The sequence below is a fragment of the Paralichthys olivaceus genome, chromosome 12, assembly GCF_024713975.1.
Source record: "Paralichthys olivaceus isolate ysfri-2021 chromosome 12, ASM2471397v2, whole genome shotgun sequence".
In the NCBI taxonomy this organism is placed as follows: Eukaryota; Metazoa; Chordata; class Actinopteri; order Pleuronectiformes; family Paralichthyidae; genus Paralichthys; species Paralichthys olivaceus.
Genome location: NC_091104.1, coordinates 3,069,941 through 3,089,898, shown reverse-complemented (window position 1 = coordinate 3,089,898; position 19,958 = coordinate 3,069,941). Strand labels below are relative to the sequence as shown.

Genomic DNA, 19,958 nt, shown 5'->3' with positions numbered 1-19,958 from the left:
TCAGTACAACAATAATATAACTAGAAAACAGACAGGACATCAGCAGAACCTCAGCAGAACCAGTGCGACTCCAGTAGAACCTTGGTATATCCACTGTGAATTTGATAGAACAGATACGGTCAAGCAGACCTACAGGAACCTTTATTCCTTCAGTAGAAAGCCATGAGAACCACTACAGCATCAGAACATCAGTAGAACTTCAGTGCTTCATAAAAGATCCAGTAGAACTCAAAAAGACTTCAGTAGAATTCTGTAAGAATTATTTGCAAATTGAGTGCAACAGTTACGTCTTGAGAACCAACAGATTCCCAGTTAACCCCACAGAACTTCAGTGACCTCACTGGAACCTCATGTAGAACCACGATGACAAAAGCAGTCTGGTCAGGTCTGCTAACAAACGCAGAACCTTGTTAGGACCTTAGAATTTGAAACATGATCAGTAGAACCACAGAACCGTTACAAACATAATAGTTCAGCCTTGGCAGAAGCCCATTAGAACCAGGATGTTCCAAATAAAACCAGTATGACCTGAAGAGGTAAACTGTAGAACCATGACAAACTGGAGAGAACCCTGTTAGAATCTGAAGCAAGTGTGAAAGATGGATTCACAAAACAACCTGGTTGTCTCAGACTCGTTTCCACTGAATCAGCTCTGGTACTTGAACTGGTTCTGTTCAGAGTTCATGGAACCGTGTAGCTGTCCAGCGAGGCAGCGTCGAGCTCCACCAGGTTTTAGTGGAACCATTGTAATTAAAAATGTGTGATCAGCGGAGGTCGTGGCAAAGGTCACACTTGAAATTTTGGAACTTAGTGTGTAGACCTGAACAGAACCGGATCCATGTTGGTTGTGGAGACTTGTTTTTCTCCTTCAGAGATCCTGGAGATGGAACCATGATTTTTGAATCGGTTTTATTTGGTAGAAGTTTGACGAGCAGCTGATGACAACTGACACTGTGACGTTGATTTGAGTAAATCCAGTGTCGGCCCGTTAGTACAGAGTCAAACTGATGCTGTTCTCTCCAGAACCACAGAACTTCAAGTTCTAGAGAGGATTCCAAAGTTTCCAGAGATCCTCCAGGTTTCAGGGTGAATAAACAACAGGACGTACATTTTGTGATGGGGGGGGTTGATCCAACCAGAGAAAATCACCATCAGGTCTCATTCTGACCACGGTTATTCTGGACCCCTTTACAGACCTAAAGTCTGTAGTAGTCTAATAGACCTTGGTCCAAACCTGTAGCTGGTCTAGAGTTAGTCCAGGGTCTAATAGACCTTGGTCCAAACCTGTAGCTGGTCTAGAGTTAGTCAAGGGTCTGTCACTTCCTGAACTCAGCAGCTTCAGGATCTGAACAAATAAAAACTGAATTTCTGCCCATAAAAGGTGTGAAAGTGTAAAAGAGTCCAGTGTGACCCAGACCAGCTCCAGGTTTACCACTGGGACCCAGCTCCAGGTTTACCACTGGGACCCAGACCAGAACCAGGTTTACCACTGTGACTCAGCAGGTTCTGCTGCAGTTTCATCAGAAGTGAGGAGAAACAGACGGTGGAAGCTGCTGACGCACTGATCAGCTCCAGAGAATCTGATCCTCCTGCTTCTATTTCTGGACCACACATGCTCCAGCGTCCTGTCAGCAGCGTCCACAAAAGGACAGAGTGGAGACGAGCTGCTTGACGACTGCACAACACCAGAGCAGCTGCAGAGGAACCGAATCACACAACAGGTTAACGTGAGACTAAACATAATGTGTCAGGAACCATTTAGAAAATCAAATGATGATTCATGTGTTTGATACTAACGAATATTGTGTAACTGAAGTTGTGTGAAATCAGATAAAAAGTAGAACCTCACTCAGCAGAGTTCACAGCTTCATCTGCACTCTCTTCAACACACACTCAGAAATATCTTGTTCTCTGAACTCTTCTCTGAGAAAATGTTACGAATCATTCTCACAATGTTAAAGAGAAATAAGAGAATTCAGCTCATTCATTCCCATGAAGGAACCGTCACTGGTACGTTTCACCCTGTCACTGCTGCTGGAACCAAAATACAACGTGTCAATCACACAGAACTAAGCTAAGCTAACATATCATTGTCAGTCTAAATCAAACCTTCCAGATCTGCCACATCTGACAGAGGGAAACTTTGATCAAACACTGGTCGAGTCATGGTGCAGCAGTCCGGTGGTTAACATAAGTTAAGATGAGTTGAGTTGAGATCAACTGAACTTAACTGATCTTAAGTTAAGATCAAATAAGATAAGTTAAGATAAGGGGAAATTGACTAGTTACAGCAGCAGCTAGTCAGAATGAGTTACACAAGACAATATAAAATCATAAGAATATTAATGTAGAAAACAATACTAATATATATATATATGTGCATATGTATATATATATATATAGAGAGAGAGAGCAGTAACACGAGGGTGTTACATAAGAAGATATTAAAATAAACAGGTGGATCATGAGATGTCTGATTATTGTGAGTAAATGATGTCATTGTTAATATAACATTATATAATATTCTCTCTCTCTCTCTCTCTCTCTATATATATATATATATATGAATATATTATTCTTAGTGTGGAGGCCTCCAGCTTCTCTTCAGTGATTTCACTTTAAACAGTTTTTATTCTTTAATAAACACAAAGTTTTATTTATGGTTTGTCTTTAGTAAAGACTCCATTACCCAGGATTCCCCTGAGGTCAGCCAGCAGAGTTCTGTCTCCCCCTGCTGGTCACTGAATGTTAGAACATTTAATATCAGTACATTTGTCTTTCACTCTAAAAAGATATAATAGAAATATTTTGTTGATATTAATTTACAGTTTGATCTTTAATCATATTCACATCAGACATTTATCTTTATTTTATTATTGAATCCTTATTTATTGTATTTGATGACGTCAGCTCGTGATGACGTCTCGTCACTTCCTGTCTCCACCCGTCGGCAGCCATGATGGTGGGTTCACTGCTTCTCCTTCTCTGCTTCTCCTGTTTCTTGTCTTCTGTGTTCCGGGTGTGTGTAATGGCGGCCCCGGTGCCCCGGTGCTCCGGTGCTCCGGGGTTAGCGGCGCTGTGTCGGTGAACTAACGGCTCTCTGCTCTCTGTGTGTCCGCAGCAGGAAGGACTGGACGACGGACCCGACTTCCTCTCCGAGGAGGACCGAGGGGTGAGAGCTCTGTTTACCTGTCTGTCCTCCTGTCTGTCCATCTGTCTGTCCTCCTGTCTGTCCATCTGTCTGTCCATCTGTCTGTTTACCTGTCTGTCCACCTGTCTGTCCTCCTGTCTGTCCATCTGTCTGTCCTCCTGTCTGTCCATCTGTCTGTCCTCCTGTCTGTCCGTCTGTCTGTCCATCTGTCTGTCCTCCTGTCTGTCCATCTGTCTGTTTACCTGTCTGTCCTCCTGTCTGTTTACCTGTCTGTCCATCTGTCTGTCCATCTGTCTGTTTACCTGTCTGTCCTCCTGTCTGTTTACCTGTCTGTCCTCCTGTCTGTTTACCTGTCTGTTTACCTGTCTGTCCTCCTGTCTGTCCTCCTGTCTGTCTGGGTTCTGCTTGGCTAAGGTCGCTAGTTAGCTTTAGCTCGTGGTTTTTAGCCTAGTTAGTGGCCTCGGCTAATGTTTTCTCCATGCTAATGGTGTTAGCCTCCATCAGCTGTTGTTTACCTGGCTGCTACACCTGGCTAACAGCTGAGGCTAACGGCTAACCAGCAGCTAACGAGCTTAGTCAAAACACCAGAGTGTCACATGACTGTCTGTCTCTATCTGTCTCCCTCTCTCTCTCTGTCTCTATCTGTCTCCCTCTCTCTCTCTCTCTCTCTGTCTCTCTCTCTCTCTGTCTCTCTCTCTCTCTGTCTCTGTTAGTCTCTTTCTCTATCTGTCTCCCTCTGTCTCTCTCTCCCTCTCTCTCTGTCTCTCTCTCTGTCTGTCTATCTGTCTCTCTCTGTCTCTATTTGTCTCCCTCTCGCTCTCTCTCTCTCTGTCTCTCTCTCTGTCTGTCTGTCTGTCTATCTGTCTCTTTCTGTCTCTATCTGTCTCCCTCCCTCTCTCTCTGTCTCTGTCTCTGTTAGTCTCTTTCTCTATCTCTCTCTATCTGTCTCCCTCTCTCTCTCTGTCTCTATCTCTCTCTCTCTGTCTCTATCTCTCTCTCTCTGTCTCTCTCTCTCTCTCTATCTGTCTCCCTCTCTCTCTCTGTCTCTGTCTCTCCCTCTCTCTCTCTGTCTCTATCTGTCTCCCTCTCTCTCTCTCTCTGTCTCTCTCTCAATCAGCCCCCCCCATAGATCAATAAATAGATTGATTGTTAACGATACAGTGTGAGGTCACTGAATCAAACTGATGATGTCATGACGCATCAGCATAAGAAGAACTACTCCAAACACTGATGATTACATCATCGAGCTTGAAACTACGTCGACTTGTGGAAAAAATGTTTGATACTTTTAGATCAAAGCAGATTGAAAGAACAGTTTGAGCTCTGATGTCATCACCTCGTCTGTCGTCACCTCGTCTGTCATCACCTCGTCTGTCATCACCTCGTCTGTCATCACCTCGTCTGTCATCACCTCGTCTGTCATCACCTCGTCTGTCATCACCTCGTCTGTCATCACCTCGTCTGTCTCCTGCCGTCAGAAAAAGAAATGAGTCAGATATTAGAGATGTTTTTAAATGTAAAAATAAAAACATCTTTCTTTATCCTCACGATAATTCAGATATTTTTGATCAGGAGAAGAATCTCCAGCGAGAGAAGGCCGAGACGCTTTTCCACCATTTTAGTTCCTGTCAAAGCCTCGAGTGCAATGCATGATGGTTTATATTATATTTTGATATTGCTCAGTCAGGGACCATCGGTCGTTCACTTCTTTTCACAATAGGTGAAGATACGCTCCAGGACGTCACCATGCATTCAGACCGCTTCACCAAACGTGTAACTTCAACATCTGGAGCTGGAACTTCTCTCCACGTGTCTCAATGTGATTCTCATGATGTTGATCATGTGACAGGTCATTGAATAGTTAGTGTCAGCTGACTGTCCCTCAGTTGATGTGAACCACCTGAGTGTCTGCTGATCAGAGGCTGTGGTGCATTATGGGACATGTGTCTGTTCTCCTGCAGCCGCGGGCGGTGAACGTGGATCTGCAGACGGACGCCACGCTGCAGGTCGACATCTCCGACGCCCTGAGTGAGAGAGACAAGGTCAAGTTCACCGTGCACACCAAGGTGAGGGGGCGGGGTCTGAACATAGGGGTTTTATGAGGAGCCCCGCCCACTAAATTATACTGAGCAGCATTATTCAGCTTTTATCTCCACACACAGACACACACACACAGACACACACACACAGACACACACTTACACACACACTTACACAAACACAAACACAAACACACACACACTCACACACACACACACTTACACACACACACTTACACACACACACACTTACACACACACACTTACACACACACTTACACAAACACAAACACAAACACACACACACTCACACACACACACACTTACACACACACACTTACACACACACACTCACACACACACACACTTACACACACACACTTACACACACACTTACACAAACACAAACACACACACACTCACACACCTGATCAGGTCTGATCTGACAGGGTGACATACGTTTTGTTTGCACAGAGCACGCTCCCTAACTTCAAGCAGAACGAGTTCTCAGTGGTTCGACAGCACGAGGAGTTCATCTGGCTGCACGACTCGTTTGTGGAGAATGAAGACTACGCAGGATACATCGTAAGAAACACAGCACACACACAAACGTGGTGCGACAAGATGGCGACACAGTGAGAGCACAGAGCCGCTGGTTGAGCTCAGATAGACGTTTCTTCATTTTCACACTGATCAGATTTTTACTGTTGACATCACGCTCAGCCAGTGGTTTTGAAATAACACGGCAACAAGTTTGACTCTTTCATGTTGGTCAGTAACTGAAGTTGTGAAGTCGGCTCAGATTAGGCCTCAGCTGTTGTTGGACCTGTTGCTCCTCAGAATTTTCAATTTGCTGTGAAGTCGTTGTTCAGACTTTGTGAGCGTGGTGATAACAAGATGGAGGCTGTGAACAACATGTTGTATTAATTCCTCCTCTTTGTAATATTCACATTATAACAAACTGAAGAGACACAACTGACATGTTCACATTAAAGCTTCTGTTCAGTTAAATTACATTCATTGGTTTGTAAATAGGTTTTTCAGATGATCAATAATAGATTATTTTACTGTATTTAATTGTGTGAGATTATTGGAGTTGGATCAGGTTTTATTTGTCATGTGATTTTTTGTTTTGTTTTGTTATCGAAATCGTCCAAACAATAAAAACCCAATAACCTTTATAAGTGATGATTCCAAGTCAAGTTGAGTTTTGGGAAATAATAACAAATATAATATATTTTAAAAATAAAATATTTCTGATTATTCTGAGTGAACCCAGTGGACGATCTCCTGCTGTGTTCTAACATCGGCTCGTTCTGACATTTCCGGAGTTGTTAGCAGAACATCTGGAGCCGCTCACCCGGACGTTTGTGTTCTCACATTCAGACCTTCTGTCTGGCAGCTTTAGAAAACCTCTTAGTGTCTCTGGGTGTTTTACAGACTGGGAACAGAATCCATAACAGAACCATGAAAACACAAAATATGACCAACGATACGAAGCCGTGTGTTAGTTTCCTGTCTGAATCTTGTTGATGTTGCTGTAGATCCCCCCTGCCCCCCCCAGACCAGACTTTGATGCGTCCAGAGAGAAGCTGCAGAAGCTCGGGGAGGGAGAAGGATCCATGACCAAGGAGGAGTTCACCAAGATGAAGCAGGAGCTGGAGGCGTGAGTTAACTGGAACTAACTAAGGCCACACGACTCCAGATAGTCGAGACACTGAAACAGAGAAGTTTGTAAATGCTGCTGGTCCAGTTTTAGTTTGAAAAACATCGTAGCCTTCCCTGATTGGTCTCCTGTCACATGACCTCCTTCACCCAGCACCAGCCTCAGCTACTAGAGAAGAAACAACAACAGTCAACGACCCTGCTGTTCAGTTACATCTTGTATTTTAATGATGCAGCAGTTTCCATGTAGGAGATGAGATGTTCTGTGTTCACCTGCACATGCAGTGTCCGTGTCTGTGTGGAAATTCAGCGATGACCAGCGACTGGTCAGGTTTTAACACGTGTTGGTATTGACAGGGATTAAAACTGATATGGAGCCAAAATGCAGCATGGATGAAGCCTAAGTTACTAACTAAGATAAAAGCACCACACTGACGGCTGTGTGTTTTCACTCAGAGAGTACCTGGCCATCTTCAAGAAGACTGTCGCAATGCACGAGGTCTTCCTGTGTCGCGTGGCGGCTCATCCTGTCCTCAGGAAGGACCTCAACTTCCATGTCTTCTTGGAGTACAACCAGGATGTGAGTAACTCACACACACACACACACACACACACACACACACACACACACACACACACACACACACACACAAGAGGCATAGGCCTGGGCCGATAATCAATAAATCAATTAATCGCACGATAAATTAAAATGAACTCGATCATTTTGCCGGCCTCGATATATCGCCATGTGCATGCGTGTTTGTTTTCCTCGTCTCTCGCCTCCAAGCAGGCTGGATGACAAGAGGGTTCACTCTGTGCTCGGTCTCAGCACCTGGGGGCGTTTGTTGCGGAATGAACAGAGTGAACCCTCTTGTCAGTCATCCAGCCTCTTTGTCTCTGTGGGGGGAGGCGGGGCCGCTAGCATTAGCTCCACACAGAGTGCAGCGAGTGAGCGTCGTGCGGAGCAAAGCGAGGAGAAAAGATGATTGCAAAGTCAGACGCCACAGCCCCGGTGTGGGAATGTTTCGGCTCCAAACCGAATGAGCAAGGTGAGCCCATCAACACGGACGAGCCAGTTCAAAAGTGGTGGCAACGAAAAAAGACAACACAACAAAGTTGCATGCCCACCTGAAGCATCACCACCAGACCCAGTGCTCCCAGCTGGGGAGTGCAGCTCGAGATGCAGGGCCTTCGTCCCGACAGTCAACACTCACTCAGGCGTTCGGTCGACAAAGTAAATATTAACAGAACAGCACAAAATGGTGTGCGCTCATTGAAAGTGAAGTTCACTACATCGCTAAAGAAATGCTGCCCTCTAGTTGAAAAGTCAGCACTAAGAGAGATGCTGCAGACGTTTGACAGACAGTACGAATTGCCTGCGAGAAAATAGATGTCACAAACGGCCTGAATGTTCAATATTTATTGAAGTGCAATTTTGTTTGTCGAGACTTTTTATTTATTTATTTTTTAGTTTTGTTTGTGTGTGCTTTTATATTTGAGTGCTGTTTTTGCTAACAGAGACGGGGTCTATTTTATTTTTTGTTATTGTTTTTTGGTTTGTTTTATTTATTTAGGATATTTAAACGTACTTGAAATTACAATGGTAAAAAACACTGAGAGATAAAAGTTTATTGTCTTTGAAAGGGTGTGCATTATTATGATATATTATCATGTTGACAATAATATCGTTTATCTGCAATAATTCGTGGGACAATATATCGTCCAGCAAAATGTGTTATCGTCCCAGGCCTAACGAGGCGTCTCATGAGCGTTTCAGAATCTCTCCTCCGACTCTGTCGTGTGTCCTGATGTTTGTGTGTCTGTGCTCACACAGTGTTATTGTAGTGGTTTGCTGTGCAGCATTAGTTAGCCACATGTCTGATGTCACAGGTAGCAGCCAGGCTAACGTGAGCTCGACTGGTCGATGTTCTAGTTAAAGATGGTTTGGTTATTTATTTTCACGTGACCTTTGACCTCTTCTTTCCAACAGCTGAGTGTTCGAGGGAAGAACAAGAAGGAGAAACTGGAGGATTTCTTTAAGAACGTGGTGAAATCAGCTGATGGCGTCCTGGTGGCCGGAGTGAAGGTGACAATGACTGAATGTGAAACCTGGAGTTCCACCTCATCTGTATCATCTTGTTTCTGTTCTCCTCATCCGTTTTCCTGTGTTTCAGGATGTGGATGATTTCTTTGAGCACGAGAAGACGTTCCTGTTAGAATATCACAACCGAGTGAAAGACGCTTCGGCCAAATCTGACAGAATGATTCGCTCACACAAAAGTAAGAATCCATTTAGGAAATTGAAATGAGCATTTTGAAGGTGTGGGGTTCATGGGTAATTTGATGATACATAAAGTTGGCTTGATTAAACGTGTGTTCAGACGCTGCGGATGACATCAACAGAATCGCTTCGTCTCTCTACACATTAGGAACACAGGACTCCACAGACCTCTGCAAGTACGAACTGCAGCAAACGTGTTGAAGCGTCATTACAACACTTTGTGTTTGTGTTGTTGTTCAGTAACTGTGTTGTGTCTCTTCTGTGTCAGGTTCTTCTTGAAAGTGTCAGAGCTGTTTGAGAAAACAAGGGTAAGTTTGTTTTCACATCTCACTGTTGCTGTGGTTACGCCTGATGGAGATTAAACGCTGCCGGCCTGGTTCTAGTTTGAAAACTCAGGGGTTGTGTTTGAGTCTGAACGAACCAGCCACCGTGCTTTTCTGAATCTGTTCTTCAGCTTCTGTCTGTTGGTTTCTTTCAGAAAATTGAAGCTCGAGTCGCAGCAGATGAAGACCTGAAGCTCGCCGACCTCCTGAAATATTACCTGAGAGAGTCGCAGGCTGCAAAGGTCTGTGTGACAGCCATGGTCAGAGGCAGCATGTTTCTATGTCTGTCCGGCCGTTTCAGTCTTGTGAACCCTCACAGTTTAACTGATCAGAGGTCACTGTGACCTCAACTGATCAAAGGTCACTGTGACCTCACAAAACATGTTTTTGTCTCTTGACCATATTATCTCAAGTCTTTATTTACATCGTCTTCACTTGGACTCAAAGATGAACTGATTAAAAATAAAGCACAGTGTGTTCATGATGATGTGATCCGCTGCAGGACCTGTTGTACCGGAGGAGCCGGGCCCTGGTAGACTACGAGAACGCTAACAAGGCTTTGGATAAAGCACGAGCCAAAAACAGAGACGTCCTGCAGGCCGAGACCAGCCAGCAGCTCTGCTGCCACAAGTTTGAGAAGATCTCTGAGTCCGCCAAGCAAGGTGTGATCCTTATTGTTGCTGCACACCCTGTGTCAGCAGTTTGCACTGGAGATGGTCCGATACCTCTCGTTACCCAGAGCGAGCTAACATGTCAGCAACGTAGAAATATTTCACACAGGAAAGTTCCACAAGTAAAACGGAGACGTGTAGTGTATAACAGACCTCAGTTTCCAAGGGTGGAGCTAGTGTATTCATTTTTCAAAACATTTCATCTGAGTCACATACAACATTAATAGGAATCATCACTTCATAAAGGGTTATTAACGTACAGCTGCCCAAATACCTGTAAGTTATTTCTTTAAATGCACTGGTATCAGCTGGAATGGAACCCGGGCTGCTGCAGAGGCTCGCGGCTATTTGCTGCGTGTCACCACCACTCTCTCTCTCTGTCCCCTTTTCATGTCTAACTCTCTGACCTGTCAAACAAAAGGCTTAAAATACCCCAAAAACATTTACTTAAAGTTCACTGGACAGATCAGTGATATCAGATGTTACACACAATCCAAGTATCAGAATCAGAACTTCACTGGTAGCACACACACACACACACACACACACACACACACACACACACACGTTTCTCTATTCTCTGACACTGACGCTGAATGTTTGTTGCCTGCAGAACTCGTAGACTTTAAAACGAGACGAGTGGCGGCGTTCAGGAAGAACCTGGTGGAGCTCGCAGAGCTGGAGCTCAAACACGCCAAGGTACCTGAAAAACCACTGAAGGAACAGTCCAACACTTCAGTCACATCAGACGTTAGTTGGGGGGGGCACTCACATCATGTACGCTGAAGACGACATCACAACTTTGGGCTTTTTAACTTTGTAGAAGTTTTACATTCACAGAAACAGATGAGTTCAGCTCAGAGTTCAGTTTACTTAAAAAAACAAAGTTACCAAACCACATGAAGTTTACAGAAAGTTGGTGAACAGCAGTGACGGTCTCAGGATGAACTTCACTGCTTCATGGCCTCAGTTTGTTCATGTGTTCACCTGTGTCTTGGCCCCGCCCCCTCTCACCTGCAGGGGAACCTCCAGCTGGTGCAGAGCTGCCTGGGGATCCTGAAAGGTAACACCTAACTGTACGGCCCCGAACACCCAATCACACACCCCCATCGCCTGAGCCCTGCCCCCCATCACCAACTGTGGGGTGGAACTTGGACGGAGGGACGGACAACACTGAGAACTCTGGACCAGAGAGAGAGAGAGAGAGAGAACAAAGGGTTAACTGTGACAGGAAGTCTGTTATCTTCATCACTAGCAACCACCGTCCTCCTCCTCCTCTTCATCCTCCTCATCCTTTTCATCCTCCTCGTCCTTCTTGTCCTCTTTGTCTTCATTGTTCCATCTTTTCACTTCTCTCTTTTCATCCTCCAGAGAAGAACACTGCAGGCTTCATTTCATGTTGACTAGAACATATCTTGTAATCGGACGGTTTATTGTCAACGACAAAACCTGAGCCACATTAAAGAAAATACGTTTTATAATATTATGAGAAAAAGTCATAGTTCTACAAGAATTAAGAAACATTTTTTTTAGCAAATAGCCATGAAGTAGAACTCTCATTTGAACACAGAGACAGACTGATCCTCTGATATTCACCATCTAACATGACAATTATCACTTTAGTATTGTTAAATTACAGCTTCATAATATTACAGCTTTATTCTTGTGATATTATGACTTTCTTGTTGTAATGTCTCAATTTTTTCTTTCTGTGGCCTTAATAATCCATTTTATGTGTCATTGTCTTCTTTATAATCATAACGTTTTTTGGGGGGTTTAGTGTTAAAATCAACTTCTTGTGTGAAAACTTGAATGATGCAGATTAAACCTTTGTTCTCTACTGAAAGTATCGGCTGAGAAGCTGGTCTCACGCAAGGGGGCGGTGGGTGAGGGTGTCGACGGTGGGTGAGGAGACGGTGTGTGAGGGAGACGGGGTGTGAGGGGACGGTGTGTGAGGAGACAGTGTGTGAGGGGGGGCGGTGTGTGAGGGAGACGGGGTGTGAGGAGACGGTGTGTGAGGAGACAGTGTGTGAGGAGACAGTGTGTGAGGGGACGGTGTGTGAGGAGACAGTGTGTGAGGGTCGATGGTGTGTGAGGGGACAGTGTAAGAGGGACACAACAAATAGTTTTTTTAAGACAATGAGACATAAAGTGACTCAAAAGATTTTTTTACAGTGCAGGATTCTGTCTCCTCTGATCATCTCTGGTGCACTGTCACTTCATCCTCACCTTCATCCTCACCTTCATCCTCACCTTCATCCTCACCTTCATCCTCATCTTCTCTGTGTGTCCTTCTGGGGAGAAGTTTCAGCAAAAGACAAATTAATTTTGTTTTTAACAAAGGTTTAAAAAAAAAACTGGTTAAAGTTTTGTTCAGTCTGTGACGTCCCCAGAAGACGTGTGTGTGTCTGTGTGTGTCTGTGTGTGTCTGTGTGTGTGTCTGTGTGTGTGTGCGTGTCTGTGTGTCTGTATGTGTGTCTGTATCTGTGTGTGCGTTTATGTGTGTCTGTGTATCTCTCTCGCTCGTGCTCTCTCACTTTCTGTGTGTGTGTTAGGGTTGTTTTATTGTGAAGGTGAACTTCCTGTGCTGCTGTGTTTTGGGTCCAGCTCTCAGCTTCTGTTCTTATTCAAGTAAAATATCACAAAATAAAATATGAATATGTACATGTTTGTTTTAGTTACTAATGAACGCTAATCATCTTCTTCATCTTCACTAACTGTAGCTTCTGTTCATTTTCTCTGAGTCAGATGTTTTCTTGTCGTTCTGTTTAGGGCGGAGCTTCGGTCAGTTTTGCCTTAACATCGATCAATTGCTCTGTTTGATTTTTCATAAGTTTTTAAAAATTGAAAACTGTTTTTGTCCCTGTTTTTTTTTAAATGCACTGTACATGAATGTTTTTCACTCTTATGTGACCAAAGCTTCCATTTACTGATTGAAGATGAAGACGTGATAAAACAGAAATAAAATGACAAGAAGAACAAAAAGAACATTTGAGTTGTTTCCTCTCGGAGCAGGTTTGTGATACATGCTGCTCAAACAGAGACTCAATAAACTTTACAGACACTTTTATCAAGAGTCTGTTTTTTGGGACCATCAGATGGAAAATGTCCAGAAATTGTTGTGTGGACATGTTGTGTAGCCAGTGTTTGTGAAGCAGCAGCCGATTGTTCGACTCGTTCACAACAACAGCAACATGTGGGGGACATTCAGGAACACGTCAGAGCTTCAGTGCAGGTCTCCTCAGATATCCACAAATCAGCTGTTTTTCCAAAAGCCTTTGATTCTTATGGAAACCAAAGGAGCAGCTGTGATCAATTAAACAGTGTGAAAGTCATATAATAAGAAGAGTCTGTCAAGAGACACTTTGTGTCACCAGGGACAAAAAAAAGAGAATAATCGGAACATAATGATCATGATGATCATCTTTCTTACTGCATCTTCCAGCAGAGGGACAGTTTGTGACAGGAAGTCAAAGTGTCAGCTGATAATAATGAACCAGGGGAACACTGTGGTCAGTGAGGCTCTTATTGTGGAAACCGGAAGCAGCAGTGTTAGTGACGTCAGTGAAGAGGCGCATGCGCAGTAGCAGATCGCTCCAGTAAAGACTCCGACTCATCGTGTGAAGATGAGCTCCATCGGCACCGGGGTGAGTGAGAGCTTCTCCCGCTTCTGTCCGCTTCTCCTTCTCCGGCTCCGGTCGCTGCGTTTGACCGGAGAAACATTCGCTTTCCTGCGGGAGACCTCCCGCTCTTCTCCGCATGGAGCCGTTAGCTCGAGTGTTAGCCTGCTGAGTCACAGCTAGGCTAACAAGCTAACAGCGGCTAAACTGAAAGTAACTTAACGAGAGGTTCAGTTAGCCGTTAGCTCGTGTGTTAGCTTACCGGAATTATATCAAGGTTTAGATCAGACATTAGATCCAGAATCAACGACATGAAGGTTTATATCAGACATTAGATCCAGAATCAACGACATGAAGGTTTAGATCAGACATTAGATCCAGAATCAACGACATGAAGGTTTAGATCAGACATTAGATCCAGGTTTATATTAATCTGAACTAATCACAGATCATCATGATAGTTAGAGATTATCAATGTTTCATCTACTGATCTTACTGTTTCCTTTTTCTCTGTCTTGTGTCTCCCTGTCTGTCTGTATCTCTCCCTCTCTCTCTTCTGTCTCCCTCTCTCCCTCTCTCTTCTGTCTCCCTCTGTCTCTCTCTCTCTCTTCTGTCTCCCTCTCTGTCTGTCTGTCTCTCTCTCTCTCTCTTCTGTCTCCCTGTCTGTCTGTCTGTCTCTCTCTCTCTCTTCTGTCTCCCTCTCTGTCTGTATCTCTCTCTCTGTCTGTCTCTCTCTCTCTGTCTGTCTGTGTGTCTCTCTCTCTCTCTTCTGTCTCCCTCTCTCTCTCTCTCTTCTGTCTCCCTGTCTGTCTGTCTGTCTCTCTCTCTCTCTTCTGTCTCCCTCTCTGTCTGTATCTCTGTCTCTGTCTTCTGTCTCCCTCTCTGTCTGTCTCTCTCTCTCTCTCTCTTCTGTCTCCCTCTCTCTCTCTCTCTTCTGTCTCCCTCCCTCTCTCTCTCTCTTCTGTCTCCCTCTCTGTCTGTATCTCTCTCTCTCTCTGTCTGTCTGTGTGTCTCTCTCTCTCTCTTCTGTCTGTCTGTCTGTCTCTCTCTCTCTCTTCTGTCTCCCTCTCTGTCTGTCTCCCTCTCTGTCTGTCTCTCTCTCTCTGTCTGTCTGTGTGTCCTGCAGTATGACCTGTCGGCCTCCACCTTCTCTCCAGATGGTCGAGTGTTCCAGGTGGAATATGCGATGAAGGCTGTGGAGAACAGCAGGTCAGTCTATCTACGTTATCACATCCACTGAATCACTGTAAATAAAGAAGGACACACACAGAAATCCCAGAAACTGAAAAGAGCCCTGAAGAAGCCAGGAATGATTGAACACACCGGACTCAAACCACAAACCATTGGTATATTTTGTAGTGTCCGCAGTGGACATGAAATACAACAACAAACAATACATGGAACAGTTACCCATAAGTTACCATGGTGATTTGCTCCGATATGAAGTCAGTGAGCTTAGTGGGACTGAAAAAACTCTGAACTAAAGTTACCCTGATAACCACAAGTCCTGCTTCAAGGTCCAGGGATCTGGTGATGATGTTCGTCTTCTATGTGTACGGCTCCTCTTCTTCATCAGGAGATACTTGTGTTCTTCCAGTTTCACGTCCGTCACGTGTTAGAAACCTCAGAGACACGTCCGCTCGCTCACTGGGAAGGTTCCAGATGTTTTCCTGCAGTTTTCTCACATGGGTTCACTCTGACATTTTACTAGAGGCTGCCGGAGAAGATCCAGAAAATGTCCAGAGACACTGACTCAGACATTTGTTCTCGCTAGTGTACCTTTTGGTACCGGTACCAACATGTATTTAGATACTTTTCAGTACTTTTCCAAATAAAAAGAGAACATAAAAAATGTCATTGACGTTGTTTTAATAGAAAATCTTAGAACTATAACATTATGCATCAGTAAATAAAATAAGATACCACAAAGACAGGCTTAAATTTTTTCCAGCGCTACTTTTGTGGAGAGTGAAGGCGGCTGGCGTCGCTTGCTTTTAGCACTGGCTGTTTTTTTTTCAGGGGTATATAAGTTGTTACCTTATATTGTTTTCCTTCAAGTGTTTTGTCAAGTTGGAAGTGTTTCCACCCTTGGCCACATGTTTGTAACACCGTTTGCACAGTGGTGCATCGGTGTTCATGGCTTCACTGTGCTCATTGTTTTCAAGCTGAAGTAAATCCATGTAGCACTTCGTGCACCTGGATTATCTACGAGTTGCGGCGTGGTGATGGTTGCAGCCGCTGCCATTCTCTCTCTGCTCCTGTCTCTCACTCTCTTTCTCTCCTTTATCTCTCTCTGTCGCCAGACTCCTGCTCCGTTAATTGCTCTGCGCTGCGCGCTCACTCGCTCGCCTGCTCGTCCCGGCTTGCTCGCTTTGGCTCAAATTACAACGCGGTGACATCACACGCCGCGTAAAAGATAAAAGTATCGGCCTTATCCAAGCGCTGTATAGTACCATTTTAAATGCATCACTACCCCGGTACTAATTTAGTACCAGTATACCAAACAACCCTAGTTCTCGCATACAGAACATGTGAGAAACATGTGAGGAACATGTCAGTGGTTCAGTTCATGTCTGAAAACATCAAGTTTTTGAAAACTGAATTTGTCTCATAATATCAGTTTTTTCCATTCTGAACGTTCACCTCCTTCACACAGATATGTAGGATACTATGTTGGAGAAATGTAGCTCACTGAACCTACCTCAGACTTCACACTTGTGTGTTTGTGTGTGTGCAGCACGGCCATCGGTATCCGTTGTAAGGACGGTGTTGTGTTCGGAGTGGAGAAGCTTGTTCTGTCCAAACTGTACGAGCAGGGTGCCAACAAACGCATCTTCAACATTGACAGACACGTTGGCATGGTAACCACACACACACACACACACACACACACACACACTGAACTGTTCTGGATGAGTGTGGTGTGACATGATTGGAGCATTTGGTGCAGGTGATGATGTCAGCGCCCTCTCTCTCCCTCTCTCCCTCCCCAGGCTGTAGCTGGCCTGTTGGCTGATGCTCGCTCTCTTGCTGAAGTCGCCAGAGAAGAAGCCTCCAGCTTCAGATCAAACTATGGACACGACATTCCCCTGAAGGTAAACGTTGGCCTCAGATCAGCCTCTTGTTATTGTTGCTGTCACACAGGAACACACTGTGTTAACTCTGGGTTTCACGGTTTCACTCAACAATTTAAACATTTCGGTTGTTTGTCAATGTTTCAGAGTCATGCAGTTAATGTTGCTACAGGTAACAGTCCCACGTCTGATGCTAAGCTAACAGTGCTTCCTGTTGTTGCAGCACCTGTCGGACAGAGTGGCCATGTACGTCCACGCCTACACACTGTACAGCGCTGTGAGGCCGTTTGGCTGCAGGTGAGTGAGACGGCTTCACACTGATTATTACATCAGCATCGCATCAGCTGCTGCGTTCAGAGACAACAGGGCTAACAGTGGCTTCACCAGTCTGTTAAAGTTTCAGTGTGTAGAATTTTGTGACATCTAATGGTGAAGTGTCATGTTGCAGCTGAATACCCCTCCCCTTCCAAACATGACATAGAACCTTGTCATAAAAACATTTGGATACTGTGAAAAACATGGCGGCCTCCATAGAGATGTAAATCTAAAGTTTTTCAATATAAAGGTCCATTCTAGGCCAAAGAAAACAACAATTGATACGATTGAGATGAAACACACTCATTAAAACATCAATAGAGTAGCGTGCTCACAAATGAAGTTGCGTGCTCACATCGAACATATTTTAACTTCATAACTCACATGTTTGTCTTGTGACCGTCGTCATTAGGAAACAAACTACGCAACTTGATGCTGAAAACCATCAGCACATTTGTCAACTGTTTCACTGCGTGTTTACGTGAATTGGGTCTGGAGAGTATACTCTTTTTGTCTCCACAATAGCGACACCTAGTGGTTGGAGGCTTTATGTTTTCAGATTCGTCCGTCTCATTATTGTGAACACGACATCTCAAGAATGTGTTGAGGTGAAATGTTCATTTACGACACGATTTGATTTGGGAGGTCAAAGGCCACATTGACCTCATGAGTCTGGAAATAAAATTTAGATGTAGACTTTGTCTTTCTGCAGTTTCATCCTTGGCTCATACAACAAAGACGACGGTCCCCAGCTCTACATGGTCGACCCGTCCGGCATCTCATACGTGAGTCCAACACGCTACAGTCACTTCACTGGACAGCAGGGGACAGTGGTAGCGCCAAGAGGTCGATGAAGATTCAGCAAACAAGACAGATTATAGACGACAGTCAGAAGTTAGCGTTGGTGGTTGAGTTAAATAGTTCTCATATTGTTAAAAGATTTTCTTTACTGACAGATGGCTTGATATTTTATGTATCTTTACTTTTATATGAATGTGTTGAGTATTGACGAGGAGACCTGAGGAGAATTCAGCTCCTGATTAAAAACCTCCTGAACCATCAACACTGAAGGAATCCAACATAAATATCAAATGAAATGCTGCAAGTCGCACAACGTAAATGTTTGTTACACTTTTCCTGACACGGTCCCCATTAGACCAGTAACCTAACTGTGTTTGTGTGTTCAGGGTTACTGGGGCTGCGCCATCGGAAAAGCAAAACAAGCCGCCAAGACAGAGATTGAAAAACTGCAGGTGAGTTTCTCATTTCCCACAGTCAGGGTCGTCAAATGCAGCTCAGAGCAGAGACAGTAAAATCATTTCTCTGAAGCTAGAGTCCTGCAGCTCTATAGAAACACGCTTCAACAGTCATGAAGCAGAAAATTGATTTAATGTTTGTGTTTGTCAGATGAAGGAGATGACGTGCAGAGAACTGGTCAAAGAGGTCGCCAAAATGTGAGTCACCGAATCCACATGAACCTGAATTCATCAGCCACTTAACTGGATCTGTTAAACTCAAGTTGAGACAAAGGTCCTGACAGTTGTTTCTTCATTCTGCTGCAGTCATCACACTGAGGATCGTTAGTTTCAGTCTCTAGTTTCAAGTCTTCTTCAAACAGCTGATGTTCGTTTATCAATTATGATCATTTAGAGTCAAACAGACCAGAAAGCCAGTATGGGGGGAGGTACCACAGTGTGATTGACGGGCAGTACCCTCCAATGGGTGCAGTTGACAGGTGTAGGTGGGCGTGCAGACGTTAGCCGATGCAGCAGAATCGTTCCTGTCGTCAGAGTTTCACATGTATGTCAGAGCTGTTTTTGCTCTAATGACAACACGTGTGTTTTTATTCTCTGAGTCTGTCCCGTTTCATTTTTCCAGAATCTACATCGTTCATGACGAGGTGAAGGACAAATCGTTTGAGCTGGAGCTCAGCTGGGTCGGAGAAGGTAAGAACCAATCAGTGCTCTGCTTTTCTTCTCTTTGTTCTGATCTGTCCATCCGTCGTTGTTCCTCCACAGTCTCTCCACTAATTCTGTTTATTCTCCCCCTCTCCCCTCCAGTCACTAATGGACGACACGAGCTGGTTCCTAAAGATGTTCGAGAGGAAGCAGAGAAATATGCCAAGGTGAGCAGGTCACTCCTGTGCCCCCCCCCTGCAGCTCCACCCATCCATTCTCTTTGTTTTATCAGTTTCTTCAGTGGTGTGATTCTGGTGTTTTTCTTCTCTCAGGATTCTTTAGAGGAGGACGACGACTCTGATGAAGACAACATGTAAACCCCTCCCCCTCGTCCCTGCCTACACCTCCGACTCTGATCTCAATCTTTTTTATTGTTCACTTTTGATTTGAAAAAAAATAAAGTTTGAAAACAGTTGACGTAGAGTTTTTCCTTCTGTTGGACTGACACACTCTTTAATTGATTCTTGTTAAACAGCTGGTAGCAGGTGTGATATAAATAATAATAAATCAAGTTTATTATCACTGTGACAGATTCCTGTCAGAGTGCAGTATTAGTACTTGTACTTCAGAACATCACTGAGTGCTGGGTTCTCTTCTCAGACCACAGCATCTGAGCTTCTCATTAAGTGGCTGCTTCAGTATCAGTAGAATATCGTTCAGTCAGTTTGAGAGGTGAAGCCGTGTGATGCCCTCTGACCCTCATCACGTGACTCTGTCCACACTGACCCCGCCCCCACCCCGGCCTTGTCTGGGTTTTTACTTGACTGATGTCGACCGTCGGCTCCTACAGATCTGAGTGTTTACTCCTGAAGTGAGAACATTTCCTGTCTGTGCAGAGCCCCCCCCCACTGTCTGTGCAGA

At 44.4% G+C, this 19,958-nt stretch overlaps 2 protein-coding genes and 1 long non-coding RNA gene across 4 annotated transcripts; 2 read left to right on the top strand and 1 right to left on the bottom strand.

Moving 5' to 3' along the window:
• The first annotated feature begins 2,878 nt into the window (after nt 1-2,878).
• On the top strand, nt 2,879-11,977 carry snx6 (sorting nexin 6). Of its 2 annotated transcripts, none has more exons than XM_069535219.1 (14): nt 2,879-2,962; nt 3,122-3,172; nt 5,113-5,217; nt 5,665-5,775; nt 6,735-6,856; nt 7,312-7,435; nt 8,846-8,941; nt 9,030-9,135; nt 9,237-9,312; nt 9,405-9,444; nt 9,615-9,701; nt 9,962-10,121; nt 10,744-10,829; nt 11,151-11,977. In XM_069535219.1, exons 1-14 carry the CDS (start codon nt 2,957-2,959, stop codon nt 11,202-11,204), a joined length of 1,224 nt encoding a protein of 407 aa, XP_069391320.1. In that variant the 5' UTR covers nt 2,879-2,956; the 3' UTR covers nt 11,205-11,977. The 2 variants fall into 2 exon arrangements, with proteins under 2 accessions (XP_069391320.1, XP_069391321.1); XM_069535220.1 differs by having other exon boundaries at nt 2,927-2,962; nt 3,125-3,172.
• A 255-nt stretch (nt 11,978-12,232) lies between these two features.
• LOC138412163 (uncharacterized) lies at nt 12,233-12,526 on the bottom strand. Its single transcript, XR_011244650.1, has 2 exons — nt 12,396-12,526; nt 12,233-12,359 (listed from the first exon to the last, which is right to left on the bottom strand). It is a non-coding gene; the product is annotated as an uncharacterized lncRNA (long non-coding RNA).
• Nucleotides 12,527-12,540: 14 nt separating this feature from the next.
• On the top strand, nt 12,541-19,512 carry psma3 (proteasome 20S subunit alpha 3). The gene is made up of 11 exons (XM_020111139.2): nt 12,541-13,777; nt 14,877-14,959; nt 16,488-16,611; nt 16,744-16,845; nt 17,048-17,121; nt 17,852-17,924; nt 18,327-18,392; nt 18,547-18,593; nt 19,018-19,085; nt 19,200-19,264; nt 19,370-19,512. The coding sequence occupies exons 1-11, from the start codon at nt 13,757-13,759 to the stop codon at nt 19,412-19,414; spliced, it is 768 nt and encodes a 255-aa protein (XP_019966698.1). The 5' UTR covers nt 12,541-13,756; the 3' UTR covers nt 19,415-19,512.
• Nucleotides 19,513-19,958: the final 446 nt, after the last annotated feature.